This window comes from Bactrocera latifrons, unplaced genomic scaffold (assembly GCF_001853355.1).
Source record: "Bactrocera latifrons isolate USDA-ARS-PBARC rearing strain unplaced genomic scaffold, ASM185335v1 scaffold_97, whole genome shotgun sequence".
Lineage (NCBI taxonomy): Eukaryota > Metazoa > Arthropoda > Insecta > Diptera > Tephritidae > Bactrocera > Bactrocera latifrons.
Window position 1 is genome coordinate 213,305 of NW_017537678.1, and position 26,853 is coordinate 240,157.

The window sequence follows — 26,853 nt, forward strand, 5'->3', positions numbered from 1 at the left end:
TAACATGAACTTATTTATATCCCTTAAGTATTTTTTTTAGTTTATCATTATCTAAATTTAGTTTATCATTACTAAATACTACTTAGTTTATCATTACTAAAAACTAAATAAACACTTAAAGTGCACATATTAGTTTTTTAAATTGATTGGGTTGAAAAGTAGCGAAGTGCAGTTATCCAGAGGATACTGTAATTTTTTCAGCTATCTACATCAGCGCGACCATCTTCATATCATTATTTATAATTATTTATCGAAGTATGTATATTTCCAGAGCATATGTGTCGAATGTCTCACAATTCACTGCTAATCGTTAAAGTATACAGAAGCGACTATATTTCGCCAAGTTTAATCAACAAATTTGTTATCGCTGAATGCCCGCGTAACTAATTAATGCGAACTGTGAGATGTTTGGTATTTCTCTTTTCACTTAATAGAAATGTGACTGCGCTCACCACTCTCGCGCTCGCGGCCAACTGCGCTGCCTCGAAAGAGGCCTGGCTAACAAAATTTACGACTTTATTCATGTACATATGTTTGTATATATGTTTCTCTGTCTGGTGTATGTGCAGAACACTTTTAAGTGCATTTTTTGTAAACACAATAAAAACAAACGCGGCGTTTTTCGCACTGTTGGCTTGCATACAAACAACTTACATACGTGCTTGCATGTACATACTTGCATTTAATATGTAACTGTATAGGCACATTTAGCACATCGCGTGATATTCTCGTTCAAAAGTCATTGAGTGCCTTCATTTCATACAGTTTTTTCTCAATTTCTCATTTTTTCTTTGCTGCTTTCACTGAGCTCAGGTGGCTGCATATTTGTACAGTTGGAGAGCGCGCCAAAACAAATGTGTAAGCTTGTTACACAACTATTTTTGTGAAAGTATGTGTTGTCCAGAATATTTCTACCCAAGTAATGACAACAACAACCATCCTCTCTCCCACATCAACGAAATTTTATGTACATATATTGAAATTAGTGGCAAACAACACTCGCAATGCTCGCATAGAATTTCGAAATATCTGACATAATTTTGTGAGTCAAAATATACATACATACATATGTATATATAGTATACCCATACTTAAATGCAACAAAACAGAGTGAACAATGTTAACCTCACCAAATTGGGCCAAGAGACATTGGGCGAAATATATGAATGCAAGCGTGCACTGTGGCAACTGAAAACAGCAATCAATAAACAGCTAAAAACATACATATTTTTATACCCTGAACAGGCAGTCGGAAACCCTATAAAGTATATACATATATAAATCATCAGTATGTCGAGCTGAGTCGATTTAGCCACGTCCGTCTGTCTGTCTCTCAGTTTTCAAGATATCGTTTTGAAATTTTGCAAACGTCATTTTCTCTTCAAGAAGCTGCTCATTTGTCGGAACGATGGTCCGATATCGGACCACTATAACATAAAGCTGCCATACAAACTGAACGATCGAAATCAAGTTCTTGTATGGATACTTTCACATTTGACAAGATATATTCACGAAATTTGGTATATATTATTTTCTAAGGCAACATTGTAATCTCCAAAAAAATTGTTGAGAACGGATTACTAAGCTTCCATACAAACTGAACACATAGTTAATAACAGAAATGCACCTTGTTCTATATACATACAAACCTACAAAGGTATGTATATATGTATATATAGTACATAGTAATTACTATGTTATATACACTCAACCCTGATGAGCAGCGGGTTTTCGACTGTCGAGCTATTGCTTGAGGGATTTGCGCCTACGATTTACAACACAAAGTTGTGAGTTGAGGCAGACAGCAACAAAAAGCCAACAATAACAATTGAAATAAAATGGGCAAAAAGTAACGGCAGCAGGTTCTGCTCACTTCTGATTGGCGTTAGTTTTGGAGCTTGGCACATCGTTGGCAACAACGAAGATGACGTCAAAGCAACACTGTTTTGACGCAAGACATTCTATGCAGAGAGTTTGCTTTTTTTATTGAAATTGCACTGTAGACCCAAGAACGATTTTGCAATTCGAGGCATAAGAATGTGAGGCTTGCAAAAATTTTTGGAATATTTTTTTAATGATTTCATAAATTGCTAAATCATTTGTGTGTTTATATGTATGCAAATGTGTTCTGCTCAAATGTATGTATGTACATACCCTGCATTATTTCATTACTGTTACCTGTTATCTTCAGCGACTAACAATTTTTCGGTGTTACAAAGTACAATGTAAAAAGTTCACCCTGAGTCAGACTCAAAAATAAAAATCAATAAAGGCATTATTTTAAAATGCAAACAAAGTGGCTCCTCAGTCCAAAGTTCTTCAGAAATAATGACACTATGGCAATATTGGAAAATTATGTAGATACATATGTTGAACATGAATTAAAAAATAATGTAAGAAAAGTTAGCAAAACAATATGAGATATTATAGCTGCTAAAGCACGGTTAATTCGAAAAGGCCTCTCATTTTTATAAATAAGGTATAAAAACTTCTGAAGTTAAGATTACAAACTGCGAAGCTTCTGTAAATGACATTTTCTCAATTTAATCTGATTTTTGATTTAAGTAAATTTCTAAATATTATATATTTTTCGAGCTAATAAACACTAGACGAAATTAACAATTAAATTTAAATCATGTATATTTAATCAGCATGCTCGAAAATTTAGTTCTAATAAAAGATTTTTACCTCTGCAGAATTTCGTACATTTTTTTTTGAGACAATTGAAGTATTTTGAAACGATGAAATCGAAAATTGCGAAAACTTCCAAATATAAAGTATTTAACAAATGCTCCTTTTTACAGAGCATTTATCGTAAGGGTTAAAAATAGCAATATATATGTATGTATGCACTTATAGACATTTACATTGTTCGCCTCCCTTTTTCGGCGAGGCAAGACTACAAATGAGCGCGCCGGCTATTGCTTTTAGTACACGTTCTCAAACCAGCAATGCCGCCAATTGGTATATGCATACATACACACTCACATATAGTACGTTTATATATGTGTATGTAGGGTATTTATCCTCTGAGCATGAATCAGTTTTGGTTTTGGAAATTTTGTGCCAACGTGACCAATGTCATAACGTACTCGCAAATATATAAATATATGTACGTACCCTGTAGGGAATTAAGTAAGTAGAAAGTACATAGGAACCAGTCTGCATCGCATGCTAGACTTGCTATGTTTTATTCCCTACAGCTATTTTTGACATTAATAACTAGTATATATCCCGAACTGGAATACTTTGGCCAGGTGATATGCCAGTTCTCAGTCGTCTGCCAATGCCATTTAATTTAATTATGGGTAAAAACTACTATTTTTTCATAAACAAAAATTCAATAAACAAAGTAATTGTATTTTAGTTAATTTTTCTGCAGTTTTTCTCCTAAATACTTAATTTTCGTCAGGAATGCCTATCTCAAAATTGATACTATTTCTCACTGGGTGGCGCATATACAACCATACAAAGCTGCATGTCTCCAGACGAGCCCCTTAAATGCTTTCGAAAAGGTGTATTCTTGCATATTTCTATTTTGTGTTTGTATGTACATATACATATGTATATAAGTAAGTTCTTATGTATGCATATAAATACGTGAACCTTTTTTGAAATTGGAATTTGGTTAGCGAAATTGCTTCTGATATGGACGACCTTCTTTTGTACTTGAGAAACCTGTTATTTGTAGCCATACATAGGTACGTAAGTATATATGTTAATATGTGATTAATATTCTTTAAGAGCTACTCATTCTGAACGGCATGCCACAAAAGTCACTTATTGAGGCAAAAAATATCCTTAAAAGGCTTGATAAGTGATCAAAGAATTGTATTGTGTTTTTCCGTATATACATAAATACATATGTATCACTGTATCTGCTACGCCATACGTATGTATTTGCAGTGTGACCACATCTTCAGCGACCTCGAAAATTCCGGAAAAATCAGCACAAATCGCAGCGCTGTGTATATGTAAGCTTACACACTTGTTGACTTCCCATCTTCATGAAAGGCAAACTTAGCATGCCTCTTTTATCTCAGCTCCGGATATGTGGACATTTAAATCTGGTTTGTTTGCCCACTTTAAAATATTCAAGATATTTATTTTTGTCAACCGGTTTATTGATCAAAATAGAGCAGTTCAGTTAAAAAAATCATGGTTTTGTGTGACCACATTGAGAAGCACTACTATATCCCTCTATATATATATGTACATGAATGTATGTGCATATATGTATCTATGTATAGTATATATACTTTTGCACTCTATTTGAATAAGTATATCTAAGTTAAAAAATATTTGCATATATTTGTGGTAAAAATTGCAAAATATTCCAGCTCCATTGCGTCGTTCGCTATTTCAAAAATTTTTGCAAAAACATTGGTATGTACATATGTATGTATGTGTCTGATTAAGACCCATTATAAACGCAAATGTTTCATTTGAAAGTAATATTTAGTATTATGACTCGTAGTAATTAAACTGGAATCTATAACAAAGACAATTTTCGATTTAGATAACGAATAATTATAAAAATAATGACAAAAATAACGGTTTAAAGCAATATAAAAAAGTTGTTGGAGAAAAACCGAAGAACAAAAAGTTGTTTTCGCTAAATTTAGAAATTATTTTTATTCATTTGTAAATACTTTAAATGTGTACAATAACTTCTTCATTAAAAGTATTTACGTGCCACCAAAGCTTTAAGATTTCTTCAATCTCAGAAAGCAGGCCCTCTATTAAAAAATCTAAAGATGTCGGCCTAAGCTTTCTTTCTTTTTTATTGCCCTTACGTAGCATGTTCTATAAAAATTTACGGTTTTATTTTAAATATAATCTAAAACCAACTTCTAATTACTTTAACATCTGATCTTATGGGTGCAAAAGTTCCCTTGCTGACTTTTCCAGTCCCGCCACAATTAGAAAGAGTTAATAAACTTAATCACTTTTCGTGTTACCTATTTTTTATTTGGCTTTTAAAACAAAGCTTCACTATCCTTTTCTATTCCTTTCAAACTACGTGCATAAGTACTTTCGTGAATTTCAAAGTTTTTGCAAATTATACAAAACATATAAATTTTACCAAAAATACTAAATATACCAAAAAAACTGATATTTTTTCTCTCTTTGCAGCATTTAAACTACCACTAAAGGATTTTTGTAATTCTTGAAAAACTTCATATACCTCAATAAAGGCTTAATTTTTTATTCGGTAAGTAAAAAAAGAAAAAAAATAAAAGGACTTATTAATTGACTCAAATGACTGGAACACCTACATTCTAGTGACTGGCTTATAGGTTAAAAATACGTAAACATATTTGTCTATAACCTAATTGCATAGGCATATATTTATATATGAGATATTTTCAGCAATTCGGCATTAACTAAGGCTTCTTAACTTGGGTTTATAGTCGAATTGCTGCTAGGTTAATTAGTACAAAAACAGATTAACCACAAATTTTTTCAGTGCTAATCCTTAATTGGAATCACTTTAAGTGATACTGGGGAAATTTTAAATTCTCAAGGTCATTTTTATATAATATTTAAGTGAAGCATTATTTATTCTATGAAGCATCTTGTTGATTAAAAATTACACACTCCTATCTATATAAAGCAAATAAAATCAAATAAGTATTGTTCTGTGTGCATTTCAATGTTATTCGATATGCCATTTGAGGTTAATATTCTAATAAGGCTTGACATTTTTGTCGACACCGCCAGATATTTATATTGTATTATTGTATTAAGGTGTGACTTGTTTTGTGTTAAAATTTGTAAAGTGATGACTTCATGAAAGTAAGCATATGCAATAAAAATAAAACAGAATAAAATAAAATACAAATAAAATAACATGAAATGAAATGAAATAAAACAAAACGAAATAAAGTGGACCGATATTAAATAAATTGACATAAAATTAATTAATAAAAATTGACAAAGGAATGTTAGTCAAAAAAAAAAAAAAAAGCAGAAAAGGTAATATAAATAAAATTAATTGAAAAATGTTAAATTAAAACAAAAGGCAAACATAAAATCATACTATTTACTTATCCGAAATATACTTATATGAACCAATAAAAGCAGGAGAATTTTGTCAAATTTTTCCAATAAAGTTATATAAATACAAACATTAAACATCTATAAAAATCTATTTACAAAATATGTCATTAAGTATTGCTCTTAAAAAGGAAACAACCACCCTAATGCATTATAATCATCAAGTGTTCATACCTGCCAGGGCTTATGCAATTTTTAAAACGCAATTTGCAATTGTTTGCGACATGTAAATAAATATTTTGACTTTGAAGACTCCTTGACATCCAACAGAGTCAAGCTACTACATAGAATATAATGAGGATTGTGTATATGTATAAAAATAATATTTATTTATTTTATTTTATTTAATTACAAGAGTAATAATTATAAATAATTATTCCACTTAACAAATAAAGCACTGGCTGCCAAGGCCTTCGGCTTGTAAAAGAAAAACTAAGGTCTAATATTATTATATATTACATAAGATATATTTATACTATATATAAGTTAGGATATATAAGTTAGGTGGTGGAGTGGTTATGGGAGGATGTTAGGAGATTAGTGTGACTTGTGTGTATGTTTTATTTTATATCTTAGATTGCTAAACATAATATACTGAAAATGACTATACGTTTATTTTAGCTGCTAGTATGAAATCAGAAATTTTCTGTATAGACATGTTGTCTGTATTTCGTAGCATGTCAGATGGTTTTGTTTCTGCAAATATTGAAGTTCCAAGTGTATCCAGTTCCTGACAGCTATCGAGAAGAGGTGTTGTAGATAGGTCATTTGCACCACAAAAAGGACAGTTAGGCTTCACTGATCACTGATAAGTGTGCATGAGTAGCTAATGTGTGACCAATCCGTAGACGTGAATCTTCTTATGCTTTGACAAGACATATTTGACGAGAGCGATGGTCTAATTCCTGTAGGGTTGTGCGATTTATAGTGGTGTTGATAGCTTTTCCATTCAGTTAAGTAGCTTGCGTAAATCTTTATCCACAAAGTATTTGCTTAGCTGTAATGTCTCCAAACTGACCTCTTTCGCTCTGCTGTCGGCTAATTCATTTCCGCGGGTTCCTGCATGGCCTGGCACCCACATGATTTTTATATTCTTTCTATTTGAAAATATAGCGTTACGGATATTTGTAACTAAGGGCGTATCATTTGCATAATTCATAAGGGCGTCCAAAGTAGATTTGCTATCGCTGCAAATGACAGATTTGTTTCCATTTTGGGAAGCTAAAAGTACCGCTTCAAGTCGAGCAGCTGCTTCGGCTGTAAATACCGAGCTATACGATGGTAGTGCACCGACGGCAATAGTGACACCAAGTTGGTTTGTGACTGCAAACGTTGTACTGGTATCAGATTTGAACCCATCTGTATAAATAAATTCCCAGTCGTTTTTGAGTAATGCTGTAATTTTGTTAAAATGTGGCTGGTATTCATCCGGTGAGGTGAGTCCTTTAGGATACTGCAGTAATTTGGTGATGAAAACTGGTTCGAAATTCACACATGGTGCACAAACAGGAATTGGTGTTCTTGAGGCTCTTGCAATAATGTTAATTTGATTTGATAGATTTATGCATCGTTCTATGGTGGAAAATTTATATTTCGCCTTTTTTTGATTGTTTTAGAGATGCTGTGACTTGTTCGAATGAAACTTGGTTTTTACAGTGGAGAAGTTTAGGAATCAGCATCATTGTATTACGTTCTACTCTGGACGTGTTTTCTGGTAATCCCGCTTCTGTCAGGATAACTTTTGTTGGCGATGTTGGGAATGCGCGGATGCTTCTACGCGCAGCGTTGTGGTACGGTGCATTTAACAGCTTCATATTGGCTTTTGCACAGTGTCCGTAGATATAAAGTCCAAAGTCAATTTTTGATAACATTAATGCTTTTGTGCGTTTTCTGCAGATGTGGAAAGTAGAACATTTATTTGCTGTTATATTGGCAGCTGATGTTTCTGCCCATTGATTTATATTTTGTAGGATGTTTAAGAAGGTGTAAATAACGTCATTGAGATCATTTTAATTAGTAAAAATTAAAACGTCATTGGCATAATTGAAATGTTCTACTTTCGAGTTGGAGGAAATGATTGAGTTTATTTCATTGAACGCAATTACGAACAATGTTACTGAAAGTGGGGATCCTTGTGGAATGCCATTATGAAGACTGTATATTTGGGACTTATAATTATTAATACAGGCTGCCGATTTCCGATTGGTTAAAAAGGATTTTACAAATTTCTAAATTTTGTTTTCAATTTTCCATCGCTTTAATTGTTGTATTACGATATGCGCTCCGATTCTATCGAACGCCTTCTCGAAGTCTAAGTTGAGAACTGACACATGGTTACTGTTGGCTAATGCTGTCAAAGCAAAACCGATACCTTTTTGGAAACCAAATTGATGGGGACTAAGGAGATTGTTCGTCTTGGCGTACCACATTATTCTCGCTGCGATAATTTTTTCCAGGACTTTAGACATGCATGATAGAAGGGATATTGGTCTGAAACTTGATATGAACGTTGAGGATTTATTTAACTTTGGAATAGGAATGGTTAAAGCGGTTTTCCATTCCTGGGGATAGATTCCGGAGTCGAGGATATTATTGTAAAGGTTAATGAGTCTGATTTTGAGGGTAAATTTTTTAGGATGGGATAGGAAATTTTGTCCACAGCAGGTCTTTTTCCTGTCATTCTTGAAATTGTGGATTCAAATTCAGATAAAGTTATCGGGACTTCTATAAGGAAAGCAGAGGATGAAGGGTATCAATTGGAATAATCTTCTTGAATGATTTGTTTTTTAGGACATTGAAGGCGGGAGGGAAGTTTGAGTCATGGGAGTAGGAGGACCATGGTTTTCCGAATTGTTCAGAAATATCATGTGGTTCATGGAGTGGTCCTTGACCGCTATAATATAAAGGAGATACGAGTGCGGGAAGTGGAACCTGTGAGCATTCTTATATCTGACCATATTTGTTTTGGATTGGAGGAGGGATTTATCTTGGAGTCGAGTTTTTCAAGGGATAGTCTTTTGACTGATTTTAGCTCTTTTCTGAACGTAGCCGTTGTTTGTATTTATGCCAAAGTGCTTGTTTATTTTTTCGTAGGGTGGTAAGTAAGTTAGACCAGTAAGGCAATTTGGCAGAAAATTTTTTTGAGTTTGTTTGCGGTATTGTCGCATGGGGTGATAGACGAATTATTTCTTTAATTTTAGAGACTTCGGCGTTGATACTTATTGAAACCGGTTTGTGATTTGATGCAGATATGGCAGCAGCTGGAAATCTCTGCCAATCTGCCTTTTCTATCAAGAATTTTGGATGAGGTTTGACTTGATACCAATTAGGAAGGGACATGGTTGTTAGGAGTGGGAAATGATCACTATTGTGGAGTTCATCCAGTGTGCCATAGGAGAGTTTGGGGGCAATAGATGCTGAGGCAAGGATAATATCAGAATGGGTAAAGGTTTTATGGGTTGAGAAATGCGTGGGTAAACCATCATTTAGAACAATAAGGTTATGGGAAAGAATAACGTCTTCAATAATTTCCCTCTTTTATTAACACAATTGGAGCCCCACAATGGGCTCTACGCATTAAAATCTCCTAGGATTATGACGGGAGTGGAGAATGTATTACCCAAGTCAATTATATCTTTCTTGTTAAGTTTTTGGTTGGGTGGGATGTAGCAATTAATTAGTGTTATTTTTTTATTTTATTCCAGTGGAAAGGTGAGAAATTAGGGAAGAAATTAAGCTGTTTGTGTTTTGTGAGTCAATAAAGTTTTCGGTGTTATAATTATATTCATGTATGTTATTGTTTGCAGAGTTATGGTAATTGTTGTTTTTGTTATTGTTGTCAACAGAGTTATTAATGCCTGTTGTTGGAGTAGGAGCTGGTAGGGTTTGTATTGTATTTGTTGTATTTTGTTTTGTCACTTGCATACCTGTGTTGTTGTTGTTAACTAGTGCCTGGTTTGCTTTTGCATTATTTGTGTTTGTGTTGATATTGTTACGTTGTGAATTGGGTATATTTTTTATAATATGAGAAAAAGGGATCGAAGACTCATTGAGAGCTGGGGGCACCTGTGCTTTGTATGTTGTTAATGCTCACGCATTGTACATTTTTTGTCTGTTTTAATGACAATTATTTGTTTCATTTGTGCAAATGTCGGGCATGTCTTGTTTCAAGCAGCGTGGCTACCTGAACAATTTGTACAAAGAGTGCGAGAGCACGGAGTGGGAGAGTGAGGTGAGAGTGCACATGAGTCGCATGCAGCCGGTTTATTACAGCGTTTTGTTGTGTGGCCAAGCATTTGGCAACTTCTGCACCTCATGGGGTTAGGATAATATGGCTTGACTTTAGTAGTGTACCAAGATACTTCTAATTTTGTGGGTAATTCGTACAAATCAAATGTGAGGAGTACTACGCCACTAGGGATAGCCTTTCCGTCGATGTGTTTGATAAATTTATAAACAGAAACGACGCCCTGGTCAGTCAAATTTTCAATTATTTCTGCCTCAGGTATGTCATTAAGGCACGGTGCGAAAATAGTGCCCTTTGAATAGTTGAGGTTATGGTGTAACTCTATTTATACATCACACACGCCGATTAAATATGTTGTAACCAATTTTTTTTGCGATGTTATTGTTTTTAACTAAAAGCAGCAGGCTGCCGTCTTTTAAATTTGAAATTTCCATTTTTTCTGATGAAATTTTTTTTAATGCCTTGTGTACTGCAAAGCACGAATATTGGGTTAGGTGTTTATTTGAATTAGTCGCACTGACCACGAGGTATTTGGGATTGTCTTTTTTGATTGTTGGAAATGCCGGAAAGTAATCTTTGGTTATGTTTGAGATTTTTTTCGCTTGGGTTTAGGGCTTGTGGATAACAGGGCAAACCTGTTATCTCCAAGCGTGGGTCTCTCAAGGGACATTATGATTTTTTGAAACCAAAAAATCAACTTTAGAAACTGTTTTATTTATGTCACGATAAAGAAAAATATAGAAAAAAAGGAAATCACTGTATCACCCTGTTATCACTATAATACGCTGTTGGACAACCGTACGTGATGAGTATCAGTCGGTGACTGATAAAAATAACAATAATAAACACTTTACATACACTTTACATACCTACTATTATATTACAATAATAGATAATATTGTAATTCGCAGTAAATTAAAAATTAGTTTTGGCTAACATTTTCTTGAAGTTATAATTATCTTTTAATTTGATTGATAAATATTTAATTTTCATTTCTTATCACTTTATTTAATTCCCAAATATTTACAGTCTTCAGTACACAGCCAAAACATTTATCAGCACATTAGTATTAGTAGTGGAATTCAATAATTTGAAAATAAGCAGGAAAAAATAAAAGAAATAAAAAAGGAAAGACAATACAAAGTTGAAAAAATAGTAAAAAGAATGGTAAAAATTGGAAAATACACAAAAATGAAGAATACTGATACCACTATGAATTCTTTTAGTTATTAAAGCACGCCAAAAAGCTTCCAAAAATAAAAAATGAAATTATTATTCATATAGGCATAGGGATATCTAATATTATTAATGTTTATTTACAAGCTTGAGGAATTCACAATACTTTTCCACAATATCAGCAAAATAAAAAAATGGCTTTTGAACATAATATAAACATCGATACATATGTATGTACATATATTTGAAGTAGAGACCTTATTTTTCTTAGCGATGAATCGTATCCCATAATACTTTTTCGAAACTTTGTCTTTACTTTCATTAAATAAATGAAGATAACTGAGGCTTTGATTTCACCGAGAATGCCACGAATGTTGAGATAATAGATTTCTAGTAAATTTTTTGAACTTGTTTGAATTTAGAAATAATTACTAGATTACCCGAAAGGCATTTTTCGCTTTTCTATAGTTCTCGCCAGTACGAAAACGCGCTAATTATTAGATTGACTGAGAAATAGAAAATAAAGTTCTCTACACAAAAAATTGTTTTTGTAGTTAGAATGTATTATAGAATTATTCACTATTTTTATAGTTATTCACTATTAAACACGAATATCCTCTATAAACTCCCACTCAGACTTCAGCAGGCTCTTATGAGGTATGCCCACCTCCCTAGCAAAAAAGCAATATTTACATATTAAAGTGAGCATGTACTATACATACATATGTATGTATATATACAAATGTATATATTTCAAGCCAATTCAGGTATAAAGCAATACCGAAAGTTTTTAGAATTACGCGTCAGCGCTCTGGGCAGCGATGTAATCGGTGCAATTTCACCTGTATTGCATAAGGGAATCTCTTTCTACATTTGCCGAAAAAATGTATTATCCATGATTTTCTGCTTTTTATAATATAAAGGAATTGTCTGATTCGAATTTATTTTTACTATTATTGCGCTCAGATACGTTTCCGCTCTTGAAATTTATTTTCGCACGAAAGTCACTTATGCTCTTACATACTCGTAGGTGAATAAAAAAATCGATTTATTCGTACCCAAAACATTTCCATATCTATGCTGTGACGTATTTACATTTTATTGCAACAGCAACAACAACAAACAACATTTAACTTAAAACAACAAAAGCAAATAGAAAGAGGGGCACGTACTATTTGGCTGAGTGCACCGCGAGCGCTTAGTTGCGTTGAGAGCATGACGAAGCCACTTTCAAAGTAAAACAAAAAATATAAAAGAACTAAAAGTAAGCAAAAATCGCGCATTGAACGAAACTATGCAAAAACAGCAAAAAATAGGAACTCTTATCGCCTCTGCAGCCTACATACCGCTACCCTCTTCCCGCTTGCCTGCGCCTAGCCTCACACTACACACAATGCCAACAACACGCTGTCGCCACACCAGCCCCTTGGCCGACAAGCCACGCTACACGAGTGGTGAATGACTTGTTAGACCAGCCAGCAGCTGTCAAATCCAACAACAAAATAGCGCCAAAGCTTTGCAGCTGCCGTTTTGGAGGTGTGTGCGACGCGACTGCTTTGAGTAATGGTATGCATACACGAAGGAATGGGAGAGGGCGTGGACGAAGCTGAGCGCGCTCGTGAGAAAGATAGCAGGCGCACGCGATATACACCAGCTAACACACATATATACAGTTATACGTGTGTGTGCCACGCCACCAATGCGCACAAAAGGCGGCATTTTAAGGTGTGTGCGTGCATGCGCTACAATGCCGTGGCGCGAATTGCCACCGGCACGAGAATGCTTGGTGGATACGAGATTTTATATTTCGTGCGAGAGACGATTTTTTTAGCATTTACTTATAAGCATTCAGGCGGTACAGAAACAAAGTTCGATTTACGCGCTTAGCTGGAAATTGGTGGAAAAACAAGAGCAAATTTATATAACGAAACATACTCAGCCATACATACTCGGCAAATATATTTATGTAAAACCATACATATATATATAAATTTATAAACATAAATACAGATGCATATAAAACGGAAATAAAAGTAAAAGTGCAAAGGAAAGCAAAGCGACGCAGGAAGTGCATTGAAACTGTGTGATAGAGCATATCAGGATACTAACGGCAATATCGAGCAATAAGTATAACGGACTAATTCCGTAGTTGTATTGTATATACATATGTATGTATAGTTAAAATAGCAGTGGCAGCAAATATACGATCCAAAAATCTAATCAGATAAAAATCGACAGGTGCGCGTAGTTTTTGGTAAGGAAAATAGAAACCAAATTGAGCGGATAACAATCAAAAAATCTGAAACGCACATAACGCAACTCGGCATTGTTGTCAAAAATAATTTTTTTGTGAAATACGCCAGTATCAAGGACAAAAAGCAAAACCAAAAGAAACATAAACTATAAATAAAAGCCGAGGCAACAACGTCAATGTCACGGCATAACGGAGCATGCGTCAATATTGTTCATTGCCAAAGTGTGGGTGTTATTGTAGCGTCAGGACTCAGTACGCCACGAAGTGGTAAGTAAGCTGGTCATACGTTAGAGTAAAAACTTGGCCAGCGTTTGGCAACCGAAAAACGAAGCTCGTAGTGAGCATTAGATAGCGAGTGCCAGGAGCACAAAGTCCAAAACGTGAATCTGCATTTAACAGTTGGACGAGCAGCAGCAAGTAACGGCAGCAGAAGTGCAGTACTTTCATGATTAATCATTACAAATAACATTGACAATAACATTCGAAGGACATTGCGTTCGTCGTGGTAAAAACGTGGGAATTTATAATATACATAAATAGACAACTTTATATGAAATAAGCTGAATATACATATATTAGTAATATAGTGGGTGAGTGCAAGTGAAAGTGAGAAAGCAAAATTTTTTGCCATTTGGTTACAATCGTTATTCAATTGAAGAGACACATTTCAACAATCCACAACTCGAAATAATCGTAGCCTTGTGATCAGAGAATTACAAATAAACAGAAGACACCTGACGAAATATATTTGCAAAATTGAAAATCTGCAGAAGGAATACAAATTTTCCAGGATTACTGCTGTTATTTTACAAGGATTACGCAAATTAGTGCAACCACGAAAATACTACCAGAAAAGTATTAAATAATCGAAGAAAGAAACGATACAGCAACATGTCGACGACCTCAATGGAAAATACGCCTGCCAAAGTGGCCGTTAAAGAGGAAAGCGCCCACCTGCTGGAGGCGTCTGACACGGGTGAAAAATATGGCTCGAACAAAGCGGTATGCAATGATAAATCTATAACTAAGTTTTATAATACTAGAATTATGAAAGATATATATAATATACATATATAAATACTGTTTTTATATAAGAATAGTAACATTTGCACATTTATTCCTTCTCAACCCAACACCGGAGCATTAATCATGCGTTTTATAACAAATCAAAGCTTCTAATAATCACCAGCGACACAAAATACATACATATACTATAGAGCATATTCAAATTAAACTTTCCCTGTGTTTTGAGTCAAGAATTGCAAGCATATTTTGAACTTTGTTTTGCCATTATCATAATACAGGGTCAGCCTATTAACTATATATTTAGACTGTGTTTGTACTTATGTCAAACTTTCACTGAAGCTTTCAAGCAAAAGCTCTGTTACAGCTTGATGCCAAAGTTTAATCTCCAAGTAAAATGTAAAACTCGGAGTTTAAACCTTGGCATAAACATTCTTTTCATTTTTTCAGATGTATAAAAGATCCGAAAAGTTGTTCTAGTTCAGGTTAAATATTTTACTTTGAATTTGGTATATAGTACTTTTTTGTTAAACTTTTACTGGACTTCAAATATGCGAAAGCTCTAAAATTAACTGGAGACTTTTTCGATACATATTTTTAAAACTTTACATATAAAATACATTAGAAATGACATGTCTTAGGCTTTGAATACTCCTTATAAACCTTTCACTAATTTAATGGAGCAAGCAAAAGCTATAAAGCCTATTTGAAACCACATATCTTTTTATTGAAGTATTTTGGCATGACTTGTCTTAAAATGTTGTGTGGTTTTATGTTCAAAACTGCAAGCAAATACACTTACTTCTAAATTCTTTCTCCGTCACAACTTCTACTTTTTGAAAGAAATTGTATTGCATATGCTTATTGTCATAATATTGATCTGAACTTAAAATCAACTTCTAGTTCCAAATCTGCGAGTTTTACATCACCTTGCTAAATAGTGCTGCCAACATTACATTCTAATAACCGTTAAATAAGCTATTAATAGAAATTTTTATGGCAGCAGTTATCGGGTGAGCTTAATAACTGGTCTCCAGCCGGTGCAGTGCTGACCATATACAATTGCAAGCGCCACGCCAAGCCCACAATTGGCACAAGACCACAGAGCACCGGTTGCTACACATTACTCCGACTATCAGTAGTTGTTGTTGACCAAATTTGTAATTGCGAAACTTATAGCGCCAATGCTAGCGACAAACTCGCTTAAACACAATATTTACATAAACTTACATATGTAAATATATTTTTTGCGTTCCAGCTTGCACTTTGTATGCATATCAATGACCGCCTATTTTGTTGTTGTCGCCACACGATGCGCGTTCACTTGCCCGCTATCTTTTCAATATTCGCTGTTTTATTAGACCTTTTTTTGCTTTTGTACAGCAGCGTTGCTTTTTGGCCTGCAGCCTTACCAATGCTAATGGAAAATTTTTTAAGACGTCTGTGCCAACACAAGCGCGATTGCGTTTGTATGGGTCATGTTTGCACACAAATAAAGTTCGGCTCACACTTCCACTCACGAATAAGACTTTGCAATGTTTTTTTCTTGTTGGAGATAAATATGTCTGATAGTGCGCTGTTGACGCTGTGTCTGTGTCCGGAGTTTGCCGTTGACATACAGAGGCATAAGTAGTTGTTATCTCGCTACTTGTCTGCAATTGTCTAAACTAGTTTTGGCTTTTAACGCACAATTTTTCCATGACACGGTCTTCGTATTGAATCCGATGAATTTATAATAATTAAATAATATTTAATATTCAGCGGTACATTCTAACGAGAGAAAATTCTTCTTTGAGAGATAGCGACCAATCATGGTCTTAAGATCGCCTCGTTTTGATTTATTGACATTGCGGCACCAACTCGAGTCTATTTCCAAATTTTTTGTTTAACTCTCAATTGCTCATATATAATATATTACTTTGGATAATGGGTTTCAGAAACTCTCCAATGAAGCATAAAGTTTCCAGTTGACAGCTTGAAACCTTAAACTCGACTTAACCGTGAAGCTAGCCAATGAAAATACCACTTCTTATGTTAGAGATTAAACTCGAGTATCGGGCTTTTATTTGAGAGCTTTTTTGTTTAAATCTGATCGACTTATTGGATCAGGATACTGTTTTCAATTTCAGAGTTTAGCGCGGGTTGATAGCTCCGCGTACTTTATGTACTAGTAAATTTGACGAGGCAAGTTAACATACAATTGTACATATGTATGAACATATACTCGTATATATCTATAAAATTATCGTTTAATTCGGAAACTTTCAAGTTTGGTAACAGGAAATAGTAAATAGCAATTCTAAATCTATCTATAAGTTGTCATAGTTCACCAGCTTTCAATAAAAAAATAACTAAAGTCACCTCGAACTCTATATACATTGTTGTTTAGGCTTTAATTACACCTTAATATGTTTTTATTGAACTATTAGTATGAAATTAGTCATTTCATATTTTTTTATTTTTTGCCAATTTAACTAACATTCTATTTAAAAAGCTATAATTTATTTAATTTACACAAAATTGAATTCTAAAACACGTACCAAAATCTGTTCGGGAATTTTAATGACTTTACTTTTTCCCCAAAATCGTCAACACCGCTTCTCTTGATAATTCCCTTCAATGGCCACTGATTAGTATTGATGTGTAATTAACTTCAATTTTCATGCTATTTGGAAATTTTAGCAAACAGTAATTGCGCATATATATGTGTGTACATATGTATGTATGTACTTTCAATAACATTGTTTTTACTTTTCCGAATTTAACTTTGATATGTTATTATATGTACGTGTTTCTAAAAAACCGGAAGTAACATTTACCAAATTGTTGCGGAAAGTTAGGAATTGAATTAAAAATTAAATTAAAATCAAAATACACGTAATGTAAATATACTTTTTACTTTTCAATTAAAATAATTAAATGGCGCAATTAGATGTGCCAGGTGATTATTTTTGATTCACATGTGACCTAACCTCAATAAAAAATTTACGTAAAAAACGTGGTCGACTTCTCTGCCATCTAGTATATTCCGGTGATGAAAATCCTTTACAATCTAATTACTTCTCATTCTAATAACCTAGATACGGCTAAATTCGCCTCGCGAATCATTTGTAGGAGTGAATCGAACAAACAACTCGTGTAAATCACTTATAATCGTATAAGCAAATAAAATAATCTTCCTGATAAACTCACTTAAAATATTTCGATTACTAGGGATAAGCAAAATACATCCATTATCCACTATTTTTGTATAACATTCCCGTTAAAAGCTCTTCTTGAATTTTAGTTTTCTTTAAACTTCACAAAAAGGTGGACATATTCCTCGAAACTAAAGTCCTTCAACCAAGCGAATGATCCATTTTTAAAGACAGGTGGACCACGACAACGACGTCCCTCTTTCTCGCCTCTCTAAAGACGTTAGAACCCCTTCAACTCGAAGCACACTGCAATTTATATTTCATCAATTCATTCAACAACTTTCTGATATATTTTTGCTACAAAACCACAAATGATATTAATCATCATCACAAATAATATGACAAATGTATAGAAAACTGAAACCTAAAATAGACTCCTAAAGAGCTTACATACCTACAAACAATGCAAAGGGAGCACATGAAATTTGAGCTTTTGCAAATAGCGAAAGATTGCCGGCCAAGTTGTCACTTGCGTCATTTCAAACGCGATTACATAAACATGCAACAATTGTATGCCAACAAATATATGTAATACTCTATGGCAGCATCTCTGTTAACCACATTTACATATGTCGATAGCTCAAATATCCTTGTATTTGATACTGTACCACTAAATATATGAATATACTCTCGCTTAATCTATATTATACAGTAATTGCTTACACTTCGTCAACATTGTACTGTGATTACTATATCATGCACTAATTATCGCGCGCCCACTGTAGCTTTTATTGGTCAGTAATTATACCTCATCGACGTTGCAAGGGTAAAAAGGTCACTGCTTGAATTCAATTCACTATTTATTTATATTTTTTGCTTATTTATACTTAAATTTATTATCTGTTTTCATACCATCACTCATACTCACGTTGAAACTTTTCTTCGTGCGTAAATTTAAGTGAAATTGATAAACAAATTCGAACAAAATAAACAATGATTTTCATTCAAACGGCTTTGCACCACTTGGCATAATTTACTACGTCATTATTTACTTGTGTTCACATGGCTTTCATTTTAACATGTGGCTCCCGTCGCCTTTGCTCAATAGTGTTTGTTCCACTTTTGAAAATTGGTGCAAAAACATTGTTTGTAAACAGCCGAAAATCGGTTGAGTAACTTAGGCTAGGTTGAAGATATCATTTTGGTAAATCCATTATAAATCTACTGACTTGGAACGTTTCTTTGACAGACTTATATACATAAGTATGTTATGAACTAAACTCATTAACTCTCCCATGTTTAGACCGATTTTAAATATGTAGTATATAGTATGCGAGATAAATAAAAACTGATATAGTAAGGGTTAAGAGTAAATTTCTTAAACAAATCGTTCCAAACTGCCACGTTTGATTTTACACTATTGTAGCAAAATTGACACCCTTGAAAACTCGCAACATAAAACTTCTTTCCTGCAAAATATTTGTAACACCGTTATATCTTCGGAAGTTCACATTGACTAACACCTTATTTCTTTAGTTTTTGCTTTGTATTACACATTGTTGCAATTGAGAGTATCACGTTTGTGATAACTAATGGAAAATCACTTTTCAACAACAAGCATCCGATTAGAAAACTGTTCAGCTATAGGGTGATTATTATTGAGGTCCCAATGTGATAGGAATTCAAATTCCGATTTGCTACAAGTCTGAAATAATCTGAAGTTCTTGAGTAAATGTTGAAATTGCTCTTAATTTAAGTAAAGTCAGCATAATTAAAAAAAAAAAACTCTCGATACAAAATTTAATTTTTCTAAATCCGAGAATAATAGAGAAATCCTGTAGTGCAACCCGTCAAACAGTCATTTAACTCATGACAATTATGACGCGATGTTACTGTCATTATCTCATTTTTATAATTATTGCGTGAAGTACTTACAGCATGTCAAATAATCACAGACAACAGTTATTCGAGTATCGATTACGAATTTATTGAGCGCCTACTGGCGAACCCGTTATAACCCACTCATAAAAAGTATTAGCTTTATTTTTAACAAAAGGGTGTGAATTGTATGATCGAAGTCTCGTTACCAGTTAACAAAGCTCTTACTGCGAATCTATAATTGTTCTCTTATCTCACGCCATTGTAAATAGTTCGAAAATCCAGACATAAATATGTATGCACATATGTAGATATAAATATGTACATATGTATGTATTTGCTCCTTTAGAGTCTACAGCGAAAAACGCGTAAGAAGTTTTGATGACTCATTGCTTATAAATTGATAAAGTTTGCACCAAAATTAGCAGTCGCATTCACAAACGCCGGAATTGTGATAATAACGGTAAATATCATCCAGTTAAATTATGGCGACTTCATATTTGCCTGGCGCCACAAGCGATATTATTGGAGTGCACATGTCTATTTTGGTGACCCCTGCATGTAATCATCGATAATAATAGCTGCCGTAACGCTCCTTTGGCCAGACCACTGCGTTTGTGGGTGGCTCTTTATACCAATTGCGGTATGCGTGTGCGACCTGTCGTCCACGCAGGTGACAAAGAAGGCTACAGCGACTTCGTGCATCATCAACTGCGACGAGCCATTCACCCACAAACATTCACATTCTTTTTCACCGCTTGACTTTGAAATGAACTCTGCGTTTCGCTAAGCTCTTTAACCAAAAAACAAAAGAAAAAAAAAAAAAAAAACAAGAAAGGAACAAAGAGTCGAGTTCCGAGCATTATTGCGCGTAAAATTTTTAATATTGACGCACAAATATTTGAAATGCATTGGAAGCCAAACGTTTGCTTTTAATTTCTTCGCCTTTCACCGCAAGACGCATATTCTTTACGAAGTTATGCAAATTTGTATGGAGTTAATGCAAAGCAAAAACAAAAAATAATCGACATAAATCGCTTGAATTTCTTGGTGTTTTATCAGCAGCGTGGGCGGTCATTAAACGGATTGTGCAAACAATTGGCGCAAATATCAACAAGCTCGGAGGTGAATCAGTAAATATGGCAACTACATACATGTGTGTAGGTGTATTGTCGCAATACCTGTTCGGCATACAAATTTCAGTGCGGTAAATATGCTTACACAACAGCTGCCGGCATTCACTTCCTCAAGTATTTTAATGCCACTGAAGTTATAAATTAGTGTGTGACGTTTGTATGAGGAAAGCAAGATAAATCCTTATAGATGGAGTGCTTTAGATATTTTTCAAAATATGACTATTGTTTCTAGAAAATTATGTTCTACCATCACAAATTTGTTGTAACGGTTATCCAGTATTTCAATACTGGTTAGAAAGAGTGAAGCTTCAAGTCCATCAAAATAGGCGTTTGTTTACAACTGAAGGTCATTTGAGTAAATTGCCGAATAGCGCCGATCCTCAGACGGTTCAAAGGCTTTTCAGCGCTATGTAGCGCTAGGAACTTAACATTCAAAACAATTTCAACCTAAAAATTAAAACAACAAACAAAATTTAAATTTTTGCTAAAAGCTTTTTTGCAAGTAAAATATTTATGAATATCGAAATTTTTCTCAAAACTATTTTTTCAATTAGTTTGTCAATAAAGTCTTGCGGTATTTTCGCTAGTTGGTGCTGAGAGCGCGTAGTTCTTCTATACCTTTTTGGAACTCTCATTTCACGCGCTAACACGTGTTTGATTGATTGTCGTTTCTTTTAAGTCGTTCGGTAGTTATAGCGTCGCAAACCTGGAGCAAAAAGAGATAAAATACGGCATATTTTACAGTACTACTACGATAAAGGCAAAAATGCATCTCAAGCCGCCAATAAAATTTTTGCAGTTTATGGACCCGATACAGTTTCCATTTCCACCGCACAACGATGGTTTCAACGTTTTCGTTTTGGTGTAGACATGGTCGAAGATGCGCCACGCTCCGGAAGGCCTGCCGTCGAAAATTGCGATAAAATCGCTGAGTTGGTCGAAAGAGACCGGCATAGTAACAGCCGAAGCATCGGTCAAGAGCTGGGCGTGGGTCATCAAACCGTTATAAAAGAAAAAATAAAAATAAAATGAAAAATACCGCAAGACTTTTTTGACAACCATTATTTATAGAAAGTTATTAAATTATGTACCATCCTAACGCTCATACTATGTCTAGGTGTGAATGTTGATTACACTTTGTATAGCAAATATTATAGGAATAGTAGCCGCTGATACGATTACAAGAAACTAACGGAAGCGCCACTATCAGCAAGGCTTTTCATAATGTTGCCGCTTCCTTTACAGGGTGCAGTAAAGGAAACGGCAAAAGTGAAGGCATGTAATGTAACTTATCACTTGCTTGTACTTAAAGTATGTACATATGTATGTGTGTGTATATAACAGGTTTATCTTGCCAGCAACAGTTTATCAACTGATTGAATATTGATTTAGTCAATAGTAGTGGTAGAGTGATATATTCTTTATTTAGTAAAATAAATTCATATATTTGTACTTGTATGTGCCTATTAGCACCATCTGTACTTACAAATGGTTCGAATTTGTATGCAAAAAACAATAATATAATACAACAACTACATTAACATTGGCATTACTGTCACTGTCAACAACTTTATTATTCACGAGCTTTCTTTTCCACGCAATGAAATGTTAATTAAGGTCAAAGCTGGACGTGAAAACAATTGCCGCTTTTAAAACCACCTAGTAAATATGTATATAATTACGTACATATACATACATATGTACATATGTAAATGCCAAAACGCATTTGCATGGCGAGTGCATTGAGAAGTACGTGGCGAATATTAAGCATTTCATTGCGCAATAATTCACTCGCTTTTACGAGCATTACTATGCACTCTAAGGCACGCACAAATTTCATTGATGCCGAATGAGTTAATCGATGCTTCAAATTCCGTTACACATACCCACATGCATGCACATGTATGCACTTTTAACGTGTTTACACGAAAGACACTCAAATCAATTATCTAACGAGACTTAAAGGTGTCAATCACCAACTACAAACGTGCATAACGACTGTGTATGAGATATGTGCATATGTATGTACCTATGTAGTTGCCAATATTTAACTGTTTTCACATGCGTTTGTTTTATCTAAAAGCAATGCTTGTACAAATGCCTTGGTTATAGACAAATAAGCTCCAGAACAAATCCGGAAGTGCAGGCGCAATCCAGTTAACGTAGCTGAAGGCCTGTCGAAAATCACATAAACTGTTTGAAAGTATGAACATCCGGTCAAACGTGTGATATTCTGAGTAAAGGTCGAGTGGAAATCAATGCAATTTAAATAAGATAAGAATAACGCGAATTAGTCGGAAGAAATAAAAAAGCAAAACTCGGCACACGTCATTTGTACACTATAAAACCTTTTATGAATGGAGCTATTCAGCTAATTAACTGAGTTAACGACACCATGTGTCTATAATAATTACACTCTACCGACTATTATCAAATAAAAGTCTTCATAAAGTATTCGAAATAGGCGATACAGTATACATATAAACTACAAAAAATTGAAGGGAAAAACAATTTGAAGATTTTTTTTGTTTTGTACGGAACTCTGTATATACATACATAGTCTTTAACCCTTATTACCGAAATGTTTAACTCGTGTTTATGAGACAACAGTAAACGTTCTTTACGCTTATCCTTTATCATGAAATCTTTATAAATGGTTAAGGAGCTTGTAGTAATAACAGTTTGACAAGTAGTATCAAGCTTAGAAATGTCAAGATCGTCATAAACAATGCTTATTCTCACGCTTACCTCACTTTAGTACCCATTGACAATTGAGAGGGAATAATTTTTCCTAAGTCACTTCTTTTCATAGAATTCCTAATCCGCCATATTAATTCTAACAGAGGATTGAAATTGAATGTTCATATCGTCACCTAAAATGCAAAACAACGTATAAAAAAATGAAAAATCGCTGTCAGATATAATAACCAACATATAACCATTTTATAATCAAAACTCAAATTTGGTTTCAAAATGAGTAGTTTCTATCACAACTTTTTATCTTCGCCTGTAAACCTATGAAAAGTTATGCAGAGTTATTTTGCATTTTAAGTGACAAAATTATTTCATAAACTAATGCACATAATTAAACCAATGCTTTCTCAATTCTTGGATGTCCTTCATTACATATATGTATATGCATATATATACATATATATATATGATTTACCTGGATTATTTGTCGATAACAATCATTTGCTTTTCGATAAAAAATCATCAGCCTATTGCTCTACTAACGACTGCAAACTAAGCCTTACACGATTGACTATTTCATTTACGTCACAATCGTCATACAATGTACCGTTATCGCTATCCACTTCGTATTATCGGTCGATAATGAATTTACATTTGTACTTACAAAAATACTCTCACTTGTTAAATCAACCAACTACAAAGTACTTGAGAAACCTTATCAATAATATCGTAATAAGTGCTGTTTTGAACTACATTTGTTCTACTCTTTATCTCGATAAAACCTTTATTTGCATGCTTCCTTGTTCCAGAAAAAATATAAGCGCTAGGCAAATATTTTATATTAATTAATCGCTCGCAAGTTGCACGCGAGTTTCATTCATAAAAATGGTTGAAAAAGAATTTCCTGCACATCAACAAAAAATAAAAAGTTTTAAAATAAATTTTCGAAATTACTGTTCCTCTAAAATTCTTTAAAATATCATATACAATGTACATTTGAAATGTACATAAAAAGGTTATTTTTTGCTCTGTTGAACCTCCACTTAGTAGCTTTCCCTGAAGGTTTTCTTGTGAAGAGTATATGCATTTACATAAACGCTTATACGGAAAACTTTAGTTAATTAGTTACTGAATTTTCAGTCGATTGTAAGCTTGCGCTAAGTGGATTTGATTCGGATGAAAAAAAGCGTTTTCTTAAAAGCTTTCACTTTGTATGCTGTGATTACTTGGTAATCCAAAATGTTCCCTCTTTTCATTTAAGCTTTCACTAACATTTTTTTTTCGAATAAAAAAAGTTCCTTTTAAGCTCTCACAATTTTAAGATGATTACTTTATAGTGCAGATCGTACCTGACACACTGAGCTAATTACTGTTGTTTCCGTTAAAAACGTTCAGAAGTCTAACATTGTGATGGTGACTATGCTGTAAAGGAATAACTTTGTGCTGATACAAATATGGCTGGTTTCGATAAAGAATAGAGATACTTTGTAATACAAAAATCTCTTATAAATTTGCCTCTCAAAGAATATCATTAACATTTGTGTAAATTAGCATAATAATAATAATGAAATTCGTTCCATAAAATTACGATTCATCTAAGTTAAATGTAAACTTAACGGCATTTTATCTGTCAATATTTTTGTATCGGTCCATCAGTTATCGACAAAACAAATATTTCAATTTCTCATGCTCTTAAATTGCCACGGCACATTTCATTTTTTCGCACCTCCTTCAGTTCCAAAAATTTATTATTTTTAATTTACCGTTATCTTACGAGCTTTTCAGTTGACCAGATATTAAAGTTGGTTTGTGGGGGTCTACTCATACATATATTGTTTATACACACATATGTGCGTAAGTATATATAATTTAACAGTTATCCAGCGCCATCACGTGCGTCCATATTTGATGAATTGACACATGACTAATGACACAACGACCCAGCTACGTTTAATAGACAACTTAATGAATGAAATTGACATTATTTAAAAATTTGATATTTAATAGTTAAACATAAACTGATAATTTTGAATTATTTCGTGCTGTATTTATTTAACGCAGGATCAAGAGAATTTACTCGGCAGCAGCATGGTGCACGGTGCAAGTCAGACCAACTCCAAGACACTTCCGCAATATGTGGCCGCCTTATCGGCTGCTGGGGGTGCCTTTGCCTGTGGTAGCCTGCTCGGTTGGACCTCACCGGCAGGGGTAAAAATCTACGATGGCGCTTACGATTTCCCCTTAAGCGAAGGCGAATTCTCCTGGGTCGGTTCAGCCATGACATTAGGTGCGGCTTGCGTCTGTATACCCATTGGTATACTCATCAACTTGGTTGGGCGTAAGATGGCTATGTTACTGCTCGTAATACCGTTCACCATCGGTTGGGCTTTGCTGATCTGGGCACAAAATGTTATCATGATGTACATTGCACGTTTCTTGCTGGGTATTGCTGGTGGCGCCTTCTGTGTAGCCGCACCTATGTACACTGGCGAGATAGCGCAAAAGGAAATTCGTGGCACGCTCGGCAGCTTCTTTCAACTTATGATAACGGCTGGTATATTGTTTGTGTATGCTATTGGAGCTGGTCTCAACGTCATGTGGATGAGCATTGTTTGCGGTGTGCTCCCATTGATCTTCGGTGTCATTTTCGTCTTCATGCCCGAGTCGCCGACATACTTGGTGAGTATTAGGCGCGTTAACGACTGCTCTATATAAATCTGTACTAATTATGTTTTGTTGTTATTTGCAGATCATTAAAAACAAGGATGAAGCTGCTGTCAAATCCATTCAGTGGCTACGTGGCAAGGACTACGAATACAAGGCTGAAATCGAGGAATTACGTGAAACCCAAGAAAAGATGAAGCAAAATCAAGTATCATGGATGGAAGGTCTATCACGTCCCGTCACACGCAAGGCATTGTTTGTCAGTTTGGGCCTCATGTTCTTCCAACAATTGTGTGGTATCAACGCCGTCATCTTCTACTCAGCCAAAATTTTCCAAGTAAGTATTTTTCAAATATTAATTTTATATATGTATAATGAAGGGTTTAAATGTTATGAAGACCCGTCTAATTGAGGTAAGCATTGGCTAATTGAAAAATTCCCTCATGATCTATTCGCAAGCTATTTCCAATTAACCGATGCTTATTCGCCATCAGTATCATGTAGCCATGTCCGTCTGTCTATATACACGCGTCCGCGACGCTCAGTTTTTGAGATATCGGTCTCGATCGAAATTAAGTCTTTGTA

The 26,853-nt window shown here is 34.3% G+C and overlaps 1 protein-coding gene across 3 annotated transcripts in view; it reads left to right on the forward strand.

The window, feature by feature from the left end:
• The window catches only part of LOC108977907 (facilitated trehalose transporter Tret1-2 homolog), a 70,113-nt gene that overhangs the window by 41,945 nt on the left and 1,315 nt on the right, over window positions 1-26,853 (forward strand). For 2 of the 3 annotated variants that reach the window (XM_018947877.1, XM_018947878.1), the window contains exons 3-5: window positions 5,137-5,215; window positions 25,666-26,283; window positions 26,354-26,605. In XM_018947877.1, the coding sequence (XP_018803422.1) occupies window positions 25,693-26,283; window positions 26,354-26,605 (843 nt within the window). In that variant the 5' untranslated portion in view covers window positions 5,137-5,215; window positions 25,666-25,692. Of the gene's footprint in view, window positions 1-5,136; window positions 5,216-13,328; window positions 14,739-25,665; window positions 26,284-26,353; window positions 26,606-26,853 lie in introns of those variants that run through there. The other variant, XM_018947876.1, reaches the window with a different exon arrangement.